The following is a 13,887-nucleotide window of genomic DNA, read 5'->3' as shown; positions in this document are numbered from 1 at the left end:
CTTCTATGCAAAGTCTGTGTCAAACTCCATTGCATGTTTGGCTGCAGGAAGCATCTTCTCAATCTCTTCATATGCCTTTTGCCTTGTCTTTCCACATGGTGCAGAAGTGCATTGGTTCTGCTAACAGCTAGACCTTTAATGCCCACCAGGGGGGTGAATCATGCAGCTCCTCTATAAAGCCATTATCCTCTGCTGGTCCCATCCCCATCAGTTATATCAAACTTGATTTTGAGTGGTGAGTCTTAACCAATGTACTAAAAAACATAATTAAAACCTCACAACTTTCTAGCTAAAGCAGTATTTACTATCAATGATTACAATATAAGCCATCTAGAACCCTCTTTGAACAAGCTAAGTATGCTTAACACCATTACATGCTGCATCATGCTGTCCAAAGAAGATTTTCCCTGAATGTTTCTATATAGTGCAGTCTAATAGTATTATAACAAGACTTCTGAATAATAGACTCTAAGTGTTTTGCAAGAGCACTCACTAACGAGGATACACAGACTAATGTTTGAAACAAATGGCTGAAAGGGCTGCAGCTTTACTATGTGAAGTTAAATGACATAACCGGAAGTCAGAACGCCGTGGCAGTATTTGTAAGCTGGAGAAACAGTATTCCTTTTACTATTATTGGTCTTGCACCTTACTCCTAACAATGTATTGATGCTGGTATTACATAACTCTTCTGCTATCCCAATCAGTCTAATACTACTGCCAGTATTGAGGCCTAAACACAGCCTGCTGTCCTGCACAAGCTGTTTTGCTGACTAGTTTCATATCTTGCACAGAAAAATAAAATATTCTTGTTGACTCAAGTCGTATCAGCACATGATGGTGGCTATGCTGGTTAGGCATCAACCCAGTCTTCAGTTGGCTTGGAAGGTAGCTCTTGCCCACTTGCAAATATAACTGTGTTGCAGTCCTCTTAATTGAACAAAATGGTGTGCTATACAAAAGGCCAAGTCCATAAAATGACAAACCTGTCATCAGCAACTATCAGTAATTCCACATGCATGCATGTGTTTAAAAAGCAAGCATGAAATTGCCAGAAGAGCAAAATGTCAGAGGTAACGTGTGTGTATGTAATAGCCTTGCAAAATTCTATTTCTATACTCTGAGGGCAATAATTTTTTTGGCAGACAGAGTATCATTAGGTTCAGTGTTTGTTTTAGTTTTAATCCATCTTTGCAAAGGATGGGCTAGTAGAATTTGTACATGGGATGCTCAATTTTTATGACGTGTACAAGGCTGATTTATAAAGTGTAAGGAAAGGAAAGTAGGAACATCTAGGCAATAGGCAGAACAGGAATATAGTAGTTTCCACTTGCTGCCCCTTTAGCACCCTTACCAGGGTGCTAATCTGTTCTCTTGGCCAATTTGAGTCTAAGTAGGGATTGGTAAATGTCTGCTAGTGAGAGAGGATGAACATGACTGATTGGCTAGTTCTCTTTCATGGCTCCTGCATTGTGAAGCCACACAAAGCTAATGTTATACAGGTGTGTGTGTTGGGGGGCGGGGTGTAGTGAAAAAGAGAAACTATCATGCTGATTTAAAGCAATAATCATTCTGAATGTTCTGTCCTCTAGGCTGCCTAGTGCTGTGCAGGAAAGGCGAGCATGCTGAGAGAGAGATGCAGTTTTAAAGGCACAGAGCCAGCCTCTTGTATAGGGTTGCCAATTTTGGTTGGACGTATTCCTGAAGGTTTCATCACATGACATCATCTTTAATTAAAGATTAATCTTTAACTCCTGGGGACTCCAGGAGAATCCTGGAGGGTTGGCAGACTTGCTCTTGTAATAAAGAACTGTCTTCAGGAACTGCAGTATTTAGTATATCCAAAAGGTTTATTCAGTTGGCCTGTCTTGTTTAGGTATAAGTATTTTGAAACACGAAAATATAGCCTTACATTTCCTGAGCAGATATAAGATGGCTTACTTTTCAGTATTGTCACTTTAAAACCTGAAGTGCCTAAATTTAAGCTCTAACACTTCAAGGATTTTTATATCTTCAAACGAATGATGTGAATTTTTTCTACAGTTTTCAGAGTAGCAGCCGTGTTAGTCTGTATTTGCAAAAAGAAAAGGAGGACTTGTGGCACTTTAGAGACTAAAATTTATATGAGCATAAGCTTTCGTGAGCTTCAGCTCACTTCATCGATGAAGTGAGCTGTAGCTCATGAAAGCTTATGCTCAAATAAATTTGTTAGTCTCTAAGGTGCCACAAGTACTTCTTTTCTTTTTTCTACAGTTTGTCACTCTTAGAATGATTTTCTGTGGCTTGTATTAATAGAACTGTGCAAAACTACAGAAATAAAACATAAAATAGTGTTATTTGCAACATAGTCAGGGAATGCGAAACATGATTCTCATAGTAATACCAGCTCAAGACAGATTACATGTTAACATACTCATATCTGATTACTAGGTAGATTTAAATGGATAACTTCACAGTAATGACTGTGACTCTACATTTTTAAAGAAATATCTTAGCCAAGTTTGAGAGGGTGAATGCTAACAGTTCTAGATCTCCAAGATTTCTGCAAGACCAAGGTGTTAATTTTTTTTTCTCTGCTTGCGGACAACTCCAGCACAAAATTAGTGAACCATTTACCATTCAGGAGTACTTGGTACTCTCGTTATTTCACTGTTTGCCTCTTAGAGGTGCTTCTGCAGGACTCCGATTATAAACCCACAGATTTCATATGCATGGCTGAAAATATAGGGTTATATTAAGAACTGAGTTGCAACCTTAACTGTCGAATTGTTATAGTATCTTGGTGCTAGATATTTTCTGGGCAATTACTCTGATTTCTGTTAAATTTAGTTTTTTGTAGTCTTTGTAGTATTCTCTTAGTTGGCTGAGAGTCACTAGCATGGCTCTTCCTCATTCGATGCTGACTCTACTGACAGAGTTTTCAAAATGTCATGTCTTCTGGGATTTTTCAACAGTAAGGAGATACTGTGGGATGGGTGTTCTTGATAGTTCTCTTAATTATGATGGGAAATATGTAAGCTAATAACATGAATCACATATTCACAAGGAAAACTAAATATTATGTTTACTTCCCTTTGTCTGCTTTAACAAAAATTGTAATTGACAGACGAATCCAGGAAAGGGATAAACAGTGGTTTGATCGAGTGCAACAGGAGGAAGAGCACCAGCGGCAAAAAAAACTTCTGGAAAATGAAAAGCCAAAAAGGGAAGAAATAATCAAGAAGACAGACAGTGACGATAAGGGCAAACAGGAAATGCAAGATAAACTGAATAAGCTTTTCCATCAACATCAGGAGCCAGCCAAGCCAGCCATCCAGGCACCCTGGTCAAGTGCAGGTATGGAAGAGTAAGGAAATCTATTGCATACAGCTGCTAAAGCATAGCCATGGTCTACACTACGAGTTTAGGTCGAATTTAGCAGCATTAGATCAATTTAACCCTGCACCCATCCACACAAAGAAGCCATTTTTGTCAACTTAATGGGCTCTTAAAATCGATTTCTGTACTCCTCCCCAACGAGGGGATTAGCGCTGAAATCGACATCACCGGGTCAAATTTGGGTTAGTGTGGACGCAATTCAACGGTATTGGCCTCCGGGAGCAATCCCATAGTGCTCCATTGTGGCCGCTCTGGACAGCACTCTCAACTCAGATGCACTGGCCAGGTACACAAGAAAAGTTTTGAATTTCATTTCCTGTTTGACCACCGTGGCGTGACCATGCACAGCTCCTCAGCAGAGATGACCATGGAGTCCCAGAATCGCAAAAGAGCTCCAGCATGGATCAAATGGGAGGTACTGGATCTGATCGCTGTATGGGGAGATGAGTCCATGCTATCAGAACTCCATTCCAAAAGACGAAATGCCAAAATATTTGAAAAAATCTCCGAGGGCATGAAGGACAGACGCTATCACAGGGATCCGCATGAAACTTAAGGAGCTCAGGTAAGTCTACCAAAAAACCCAAGAGGCAAGCGCCCGCTTGGGGTCAGAGCCCCAGACATGCCACTTCTATGATGAGCTGCATGCAATTCTAGGGGGTGCCCCTACAACTACTCCACACCTGTACGTGGACTCCTGCAAGGAAGTCTCACGCAACAGGGATGAGGATTTTGGAGACGAGGAAGATGATAGCGCACACCAGGCAAGCAGAGAAACCATTCTCCCCGACAGCCAGGAACTGTTTATCACCATGGAGCCAATGCCCTCCCAACCTGAGCTCCCGGACCTTGAAGGCAGAGAAGGCACCTCTGGTGAGTGTACCTTTGTTAATATAATACACGGTTTAAAAGCAAGCGTGTTTAATGATTAATTTGCCCTGAAGACTTGAGATGCATTCGTGGCCAGTACAGCTACTGGAAAAGTCTGTTAATGTGTCTGGGGATGGGGCTGAAATCCTCCAGGATCATCTCGGTGAAGCTGTCCTGGAGATACTCCAGAAACCTTTTGCAAAGGCTTCGCGGGAGGGCAGCCTTATTGCATCCTCCATGGTAGAACACTTTACCACGGCAGGCCAGTAGCACGTAGTCTGGAATCATTGCATAAGAAAGCATGGCAGCGAGTTGTCCCGATGCTTGCTGGCATTCAAGCAACATCCGTTCTTTATCTCTCTGTGTTATCCTCAGGACAGTGATATCATTCATGGTCACCTGGTTGAAAAAGGGGAATTTTATTAAGGGGACATCAGAGGTGGCCGTTCCTGCTGGGCTGTTTGCCTGTAGCTGAAAAGAAATCATCCCCGCTGTTAGCCACATGGTGCGGGGAGGGGTGAAGCGATCATCCCAGAGAATTGGGCATGAGAGAGGTTTAGTTGGGTTTGTGCTGCACATTAACCCGAAAACATCAGCCCCTCCTTTTAAATGGCCAATGTGTCTTTTTCAATTTTAATCTCCCTTTTTTTCCTCCTGCAGATGCAAATGTTTCAATGCTTCAACTAGCATTTCCATCCCAGAGGCTAGCGCAGATAAGAAGGCGAAAAAACCACACTAGCGATGAAATGTTCTCTGAGCTCATGCAGTCCACCCAAACTGAAAGAATCCAGCAGAATGCATGGAGGCAGACAATGGCAGAGTCCAGGAAAGCACAAAGTGAAAGCGAGGACAGGAGGGATGTGTGAGAGGATAGATGGCTGGAGCAACAGGAGAGGTGGCGGGATCAAGAGGAAGGGTGGCAGCAGCATGATGAAAGGAGGCAGGATGCAATGCTGAGGCTACTGGAGGATCAAACTGATATGCTCTGGCATATGGTTGAGGTGCAGGAAAGGCACAGACCACCACTGCAGCCCCTGTGTAACCAACCGCCCTCCTCCAAGTTCTGTAGCCTCCTTACCCAGACACCCAAGAATGCGGTGGGGGGGAGGACTCTGGGAACCCAACCCCTCCACCCCAGAGGACTGCCCAAGCAACAGAAGGCTGGCATTCAATAAGTTTTGAAGTGCCGTGTGGCCTTGTCCTTCCCTCATCCACCACCCACCCGGTGCTTCCGTCCTCTCCCAACCCTTCCGGGCTACCTTGGCAGTTATCCCCCTATTTGTGTGACGAATTAATAAAGAATGCATGAATTTGAAACAACAATGACTTTATTGCCTCTACAAGCGGTGATCGAAGATGGAAGGGGGGGGTTGGCTTACAGGGAAGCAGAGTGAACCAAGGGGGCGGGTTTTCATCAAAGAGAAACAAACAGAACTGTCACACCATAGCCTGGTCAGCCATGAAACTGGTTTTCAAAGCTTCTCTGATGTGCAGTGTGCCCTGCTGTGCTCTTCTAACCACCCTGGTGTCTGGCAGCGCGTAATCAGCGGCCAGGCAATTTGCCTCAATTTCCCACCCCTCCATAAACGTGTCCCCCTTACTCTCTCAGAGATTGTGGAACACACAGCAAGCAGTAATAACAATGGGAATATTGGTTTTGCTGAGGTCTAACCAAAACATAAACTGCGCCAGTGCACTTTTAAACATCCAAATGCACATTCTACCACCATTCTGCACTTGATCAGCCTGTAGTTGAACAGCTCCTTACTACTGTCCAGGGTGCCTGTGTATGGCTTCATGAGCCATGGCATTAAGGGGTAGGTTGGGTCCCCAAGGATAACTATAGGCATTTCAACATCCCCAACGGTTATTTTCTGGTCTGGAAAGTAAGTCCCTTGCTGCAGTTGTTCATACAGACCAGAGTTCCTGAAGATGCGAGCGTCATGTACCTTTCCTGGATAGCCCATGTTGATGTTGGTGAAATGTCCCTTGTGATCCACCAGTGCTTGCAGCACCATTGAAAAGTACCCCTTTTGGTTTATGTACTGGCTGCCTTGGTGGTCCAGTCCCAAGATAGGGATATGGGTTCCGTCTGTCGTCCCCACCACAGTTAGGGAATCCCTTTGCAGCAAAGCCATCCACTATGACCTGCACATTTCCCAGAGTCACTACCCTTGATAGGAACAGCTCAGTGATTGCATTGGCTACTTGGATCACAGCAGCCCCCACAGTAGATTTGCCCACTCCAAATTGATTTCCGACTGACCGGTAGCTGTCTGATGTTGCAAGCTTCCAGAGGGCTATTGCCACTCACTTGTGAACTGTGAGGGCTGCTCTCATCTTGGTATTCTTGCGCTTCAGGGCAGGGGAAAGCAAGTTACAAAGTTCCATGAAAGTGCCCTTATGCATGTGAAAGTTTCACAGCCACTTGGACTCATCCCAGACCCACAACACTATGCGGTCCCACCACTCTGTGCTTGTTTCCCGGGCCCAGAATCGGTGTTCCACGGCATGAGCTGCCCCATTGCCACCAGGATGGCCAAATTGCCAGGGCCCGTGTTTTGAGAGAAGTGTATCCATGTCCTCATCACTCTCGTCACCGCGCTGCCATCGCCTCCTCGCCTGCTTTTGCAGGTTCAGGTTCTGCATATACTGCATGATAATGCACAAGGTGTTTACAATGCTCATAACTGCCATGGTGATCTGAGCAGGCTCCATGCTTGCTATGGTATGGTGGCTACAGGAGAGTAGAGTTGCAGGGGGAAGCGGTGGTTGGATGACCAGTTTTGCAGACCTACTGCACTGTCTGCTGCCAGGACACAACAATTGAGTGGGCTGCATGCTTGCCATGGTATGGCGAGACAAGAGCAGCTGAGCAGATTTGCAGCGGAAGTGGCCCTGTGAGACCAGCAGGAGAGCAGAGTGCCAGCAGAAGTGGTGGATGATGACGGTCATATAGAGGACCTGCGAGGTGGATTCAGAGCATCAGGAGAGCAGAGTGGCAGCGGAAGCAGTTGATGACGATGACGGTTAGCAGTCCTACTGCACCGTCTGCTGAAAGCAGTATGGCACCCGCATGGAAAAAAGGTGCGAAACGATTGTCTGCCGTTGCTTTCACGGAGGAAGGGGTGACTGACGACATATACCCAAAACCACCCGCGACAATGTTTTTGCCCCATCAGGCACTGGGAGCTTAACCTGGAATTCCAATGGGTGGCGGAGACTGCGGGAACTATGGGATAGCTACCCACAATGCAACACTCTGAAAGTCGACGCTTGCCTCGGTACTGTGGATGCACTCCGCCAACTTAATGCACTTAGTGCATTAGCGCGAGGACACACATAATCGACTGTATAAAATCACTTTCTAAAAAATCGACTTCTATAAATTCGACCTAATTTCATAGTGTAGACATACCCATAGACGACGACTCCTTACATCCTGTCTTCTTATTCCATATGTTGTATATTCTGTATTGAAACTAAGTCACTAATCTTGTTTAAATAAATGGTTTAAGGCTTACATTGTCCACTCTGCATAACAGAAATCTTCTGAGTGTTGTTGCTCTCCCTACAAGTGTGGAATTTAATAGAAGTCACATAGGGAGTGAAGGGGACTGGATGAGATGCACCATGCAGCTTGGAGAAGAGAATTTAGCTATAAGCTGGTGCTTGTCTCCAACAAACTATTATTTCTCAAAATAATAAGATAAAATAATGTTGCCATGTTTCACCTTTTAGAGGCGAAATTGCATTTCAAAAATCACTTCCTTAACCCCTATGTACAGTTTGTATGGTAGTCTATAACATCTGCTTTGGGATCCTTCAAAGTAGAGGCAGTATGTAACTATCTAGTCTATATAATTTAAAAAAACAAACAAAACCAAATTGTTTGGGGAAAAAAACTTAAAACTGGTTAAGGGGGAATAAATACACTAGATGTTACCCATCAGCCATATAGTATTTGCCAGATGCGGTTTAACGAGGCTGTAAAAGGTCACTATATGGATAATTACCATCTATACTGGGAACTTACTGATCAAGTTAATCCATTATGTCAGTGCAATGCTTAAAAACAAAATAGGAAAAGTTGTAAAATCATTGTACATGGTTTTAAATGCAGGTATTTTCTATATAAATAGCTGTGTGTTTCATAAAAGCTAAAAGCATATTATTTTAAATAGGTGGTGCTAAAGGAGAAAATAGAGATAAAATGTAAGTTTAATTATTTGTTTGCTTATTTCCCCTTATTTAAAACGGGGAATGTACTTACTCTGTCTCTCAGGGGCATTGTGATAATTAACACTTTACCTCTCATTTTTTTTACATCTCTTCTTCTAAAGTGTTTCACAAACATTTATGTTTAGTTTTTAATATCTATTTTTTCTTCCTCTCTATATAGAAAAAGCTCCACTAACTATTTCTGCTCAGGAGGATGTAAAAATAGTATATTATCGAGCGTTGTATCCTTTTGAAGCCAGAAGCCATGATGAAATCACTATTCAGCCTGGTGACATAGTCATGGTAAGAAAAGTGTGATGTTGCTTGAAAAAATTGTACTTTGTTTTACATCTCTGCTTCTATTTTTATACCAGTATTTTATTCAACCTAACTTTGAATTTTATATATACCACAAGTATTACAAGCAAGTTGTAAAGACTGAAATGTACAGTATGTGCTATCATTTATTATCTCTGCTGTTAGAATAATGAGAGAGGCAAGGTGGGTGAGGTAATATCTTTTATTGGACCAACTTCTATTGGTGAGAGAGACAAGCTGTCGAGCTTACACAGAGCTCTTCTTCAAGTCTGGGAATCTTAGGCCAGTCCTACACTACAGACCTATGTCAGTATAACTATATTGCTCATGGATGTGGAACTTCTCCTACTGACTCAGCTACTGCCAGGGAGTTGGATTAACTACGCCAACTGGAGAAGCTCTCTGGTTGTGTAGTAGTGTCTTTACTAACGTGCTACAGTGGTGCAGCTGCACAGGTGCAAATGCACTACTGAAGGTGAAGACAAGCCCTTACTCAGAGCGTCATAGCTAAATACAAAATAGAACAGTTTAACATAAATAGTTAACGCATATTTCAAGGGAACATGCAAGGTGAAATTGCCTGCTAACACCCCCTGAGGGAGGAAAGGGAGGTTGTTAGTGGGTTATAGATTGTTGTGCTAAGCCATAAATCCAGTGTGTCTATTCAGTCCATGATTTTTAGTGTCTAGCTCCCAGGCCATCTTTTGAAAGTATTGTGCAGGTTTCATTTGAGGATGAAGACTGAGAGGTCAGATATCGAGTGATCACTTCGTGAAAAGTGTTCACCACAGGTATGTGGCATTTTTGTGTCTTATCAGTTTCCTGTGAATTCATTTGAGAGCATAGTGACTGTCTGGTTTCAACCACAGATTTGCTATTGGAGCATTTAGTGCACTAGATGAGGTACACAATATGTTGTGATAGGTATGTGTAGAATCCCGGGATCTTGAAAGGTGTATTGTGGAGAGTGTTGATCATTGTAGCAGGTTTTTAATCTGTTTTTCTGTCAGGGTTTGTCACCACTTTCATTTGGTGTGTCCTAGTCTGTGGGGAGCTTGCTTCTGATGATGAGCTTTGAGAGTTTAGGGGTGGGGGGATTGTTTGGAGGTTTGAAGTGGGGGTTCAGGAAAGATTTCTTTCAGGATGGGCTCCCCATCGAATATGGGTTATAGTTGTTTGATAATACCCTGTATGGGTTCCAGTATGGGGGTGGTAGGTGACAAGTAGGGCTATACAGTCTGGAGTTGGGGAGAGGGGAAGGGGTGGTTATTTCTGTGTTTGAAGTAAGTTCTGTTTGGGTGGCCTGTTCCATGATGTGATCTACTTCTCTGGAACGTCCTTGTTTGGTGAAGGCGGTTTTGAATGTATTATTGTGTATATCCTGGACTTTCTCCTCAGAGCATATTCTGTGGTTTGAGTGCCTGGCTGTAGATTAGATTTCTTGGTGTGTTTTGGGTGGTTACTGGCTCTATGAAGATAGGTATAGTGATCTGTGGGTTTCTTGTGTATGGTTGTCCATAGGGTTCCATTGTTGGAAACTGATCATGATGTCCAGGAAGTTGGAGCTCGAGTAGGAGTGTTCCAGATGAAGTTTAATGGACATTTGGTGGTGGTTGAAATTGTGGTAGAAATCTATTAGGGAGTTTGTCGTCTATCCAGAGGATGAAAATATCATGAATGTATTTCAGGTTTTGTGGTGGATTTGTCCAGAAATTCTTCAAGATGGCCCATGAATAGGTTTGCATATTAGGGAGCCATATTAGTACCCATGGCTGTTCACACGGTTTGGACAAAATGTGGTGGTGGTGAATGTAAAATTGTTATGAGTGAGGATGAAGTGGATGAGTTTGGCACTGTGTTTGGGATGCATATGTGAGGGTTGTCCATTGTCTTGTTAATATTTGAGGCAAGCAGCTATGCTGTCATTGAGGGATGCTGGTGTATAGGGAGGTGACATTCATGGTGGCAAGGCTGGTGTTCTGAGGGAGGTTGTTAATGTTGAAGAGTTCGTGGAGGAAGTTGGTTGTGTCCTGGAGGAAGCTGGCCATTTGTGTTGTGAGTGATTTGAGGATGGTTTCTCTGAGTCCCAATATTGCTTCAGTAAGAGTACTGTGGTGAGATATGATGCATCTGCCTGGCTTTCTTTGTTTGTATATCTTGGGAAGCATGTAAAAAGGGTTCACACGGGATGAGTTTGTAGAATTCCTCTTGGAGTTGTTTGGGGAAGAATTTGATGATATCCTTAAATTTCTGGGTTAATTATGGCGTAGGGTAGTCTGAGTTCTTCGTAGTCGATAGTGTCGGAGAGTTGTGGCTTGGCCTCAATGTAGATATCATGGTTGAGGACTATGATGGTACCTCCTTTGTCTGCTGGTTTGATCACTGGTGATTAGATTTCAGGGACTGTATAGCTGTCCTGTTGGCAGTGGAGGGATTGTGGTGGATGTGATGTGATAAGATTAGAATCATAGGTTTTTAAGGTCAGAAGGGACCATTATGATCATCTAGTCTGAGCTTCTGCACAACACAGGCCACAGAATCTTACCCACCAACTCCTGTAACAAACCCCTAACATATGTCTGAACTACTGAACTCCTCAAATCATAGTTTAAAGACTTCAAGGTGCAGAGAATCCTCCAGCAAGTGACCCATGCCCCGCGCTGCAGAGGAAGGCGAAAACCCCCCAGGGCCTCTGCCAAAGTCCCCTGGAGGAACATTCCTTCCCGACCCCAAATATGGCAATGAGCTAAACCCTGAACATGTGGGCAAGACTCACTAGCCAGACACCCAGGAAAGAATTCTCTGTAGTAACTCAGATCCCACCCCATCTAACATATCTACTGCTAATAGTCGAAGATCAATTAATTGCCAAAATTAGGCTATCCCATTATATCATCTCCGCCATAAACTTATCAAGCTTAGTCTTGAAGCCAGCTATGTCTTTTGCCCCCACTGCTTCCCTTGGAGGAAGGCTGTTCCAGAACTTCACTCCTCTGATGGTTAGAAACCTTTGTCTAATTTCAAGTCTAAACTTCCTGATGGCCAGTTTATATCCATTTGTTCTTGTGTGCACATTGGTACTGAGCTTAAATAATTCTTCTCCCTCTGTGGTATTTATCCCTCTGATATATTTATAGATAGCAATCACATATCCTCTCAGCCTTCTTTTGGTTAGGCTAAACAAGCCAAACTCTTTGAGTCTCCTTTCATAAGACAGGTTTTCTATTCCTTGGATCATCCTAGTAGCCCTTCTCTGTACCTGTTCCAGTTTGAATTCATCCTTCTTAAACATGGGAGCCCAGAATTGCACACAATATTCCAGATGAGGTCTCACCAGTGTCTTATTTAACGGTACTAACACCTCCTTCTCTACTGGAAATACCTCACCTGATGCATCCCAAGACTGCATTAGCATTTTTTATGGCCATATCACATTGGCGGCTCATAGTCATCCTGTGATCAACCAATACTCTGAGGTCCTTCTCCTCCTCTGTTACTTCCAAGTGATGTGTCCCCAATTTATAACCGAAATTCTTGTCATTAATCCCTAAGTGCCTGACCTTGCACTTTTCACTATTAAATTTCATTCTATTACTATTACTCCAGTTTATAAGGTCATCCAGATCTTCCTGTATGATATCCTGGTCCTTCTCTGTATTGGCAATACCTCCCAGCTTCGTGTCATCCGCAAACTTTATTATCACATTCCTGCTTTTTGTGCCAAGGTCAGTAATAAAAAGATTAAATAAGATTGGTCCCAAAACTGATCTTTGAGGAACTCCACTAGTAACCTCCTTCCAGCCTGACAGTTCACCTTTCACTGTCAGCTGCTGTAGTCTCTCCTTTAACCAGGTCCTTATCCACCTTTCAATTTTCATATTGATCCCCATCTTTTCCAATTTAGCTAATAATTCTCCATGTGGAACCGTATCAAATGCATTACTGAAATCGAAGTAAATTAGATCCACTGCATTCCCTTTGTCTAAAAATCTGTTACTTTCTCAAAGAAGGAGATCAGGTTGGTTTGACACGATCTACCTTTTGTAAAGCCATGTTGTACTTTGTCCCAATTACCATTGACCTCAATGTCCTTAACTACTTTCTCTTTCAAATTTTTTTCCAAGATCTTGCATACTACAGATGGCAAACTAACAGGCCTGTAGTTTCCTGGATCACTTTTTTTACCTTTCTTAAAAATAGGAACTATGTAAGCAATTCTCCAGTCATACTGTACAACCCCTGACTTTACAGATTGATTAAAAATTCTTGCTAATGGGCTTGCAATTTCATGTGCCAGTTCCTTTAATAATCTTGGATGAAGATTATCTGGGCTCCCCGATTTAGTCCCATTAAACTGTTCAAGTTTGGCTTCTACCTCGGATGTGGTCATATCTACCTCCATGTCCTCATTCCCATTTGTCATCCTACTATTAACCCTAAGCTCCTCATTAAAGACTGAGGCAAAGTATTTGTTTAGATATTGGGCCATGCCTAGATTATCCTTAACCGCCACTCCATCCTCAGTGTTTAGTGGTCCCACTTCTTCTTTGTTTGTTTTCTTCTTATTTATATGGCTATAGAACCTTTTACTAATGCTTTTAATTCCCTTTGCAAGGTCCAGCTCTACATGGCTTTTGGCCTTTTTCTCACTATATCCCTACCTGTTCTGACCTCAGTAAGGTAGCTTTCCTTGCTAATTCCTCCCATCTTGCATTCCTTGTAGGCTTTCTGCTTTTTCTTAATCACTTCTCTGAGATGCTTGCTCATCCAGCTTGGTCTACAACTCTTGCCTATGAATTTTTTCCCCTTTCTTGGGATGCAGGCTTCTGATAGTTTCTGCAACTTTGACTTGAAGTAATCCCAGGCCTCCTCCCGCCTTTAGATCCACACGTTTTTCAGTCCAATCCACTTCCCTAACTAATTTCCTTAATTTTTTAAAGTTAGCCTTTTTGAAATCAAAAACTCTAGTCACAAATCTATTTTTGTTTATCCTTCCATTTAGTTTGAACTGAATTATCTCATGATCACTCGAACCAAGATTGTCCCCTACAACCATTTCTTCTATGAGGTCCTCGCTGCTCACCAAAACAAAATCTACAG

At 42.8% G+C, this 13,887-nt stretch overlaps 1 protein-coding gene across 25 annotated transcripts in view; it reads left to right on the top strand.

The window, feature by feature from the left end:
- Window positions 1–13,887, top strand: part of ITSN1 (intersectin 1) — a 228,939-nt gene that overhangs the window by 124,217 nt on the left and 90,835 nt on the right. For all 25 annotated transcript variants that reach the window (XM_038406525.2, XM_043508140.1, XM_043508169.1 and 22 more), the window contains 2 exons: window positions 3,107–3,336; window positions 8,651–8,772. In XM_038406525.2, coding sequence (XP_038262453.1) covers window positions 3,107–3,336; window positions 8,651–8,772 — 352 coding nt within the window. The remainder of the gene's footprint in view (window positions 1–3,106; window positions 3,337–8,650; window positions 8,773–13,887) is intronic.

This window comes from Dermochelys coriacea, chromosome 1, assembly GCF_009764565.3.
Source record: "Dermochelys coriacea isolate rDerCor1 chromosome 1, rDerCor1.pri.v4, whole genome shotgun sequence".
NCBI lineage: Eukaryota > Metazoa > Chordata > Testudines > Dermochelyidae > Dermochelys > Dermochelys coriacea.
Note: the sequence above shows the minus strand (reverse complement) of the source record. Positions and strands in the feature narration are given on the sequence as shown.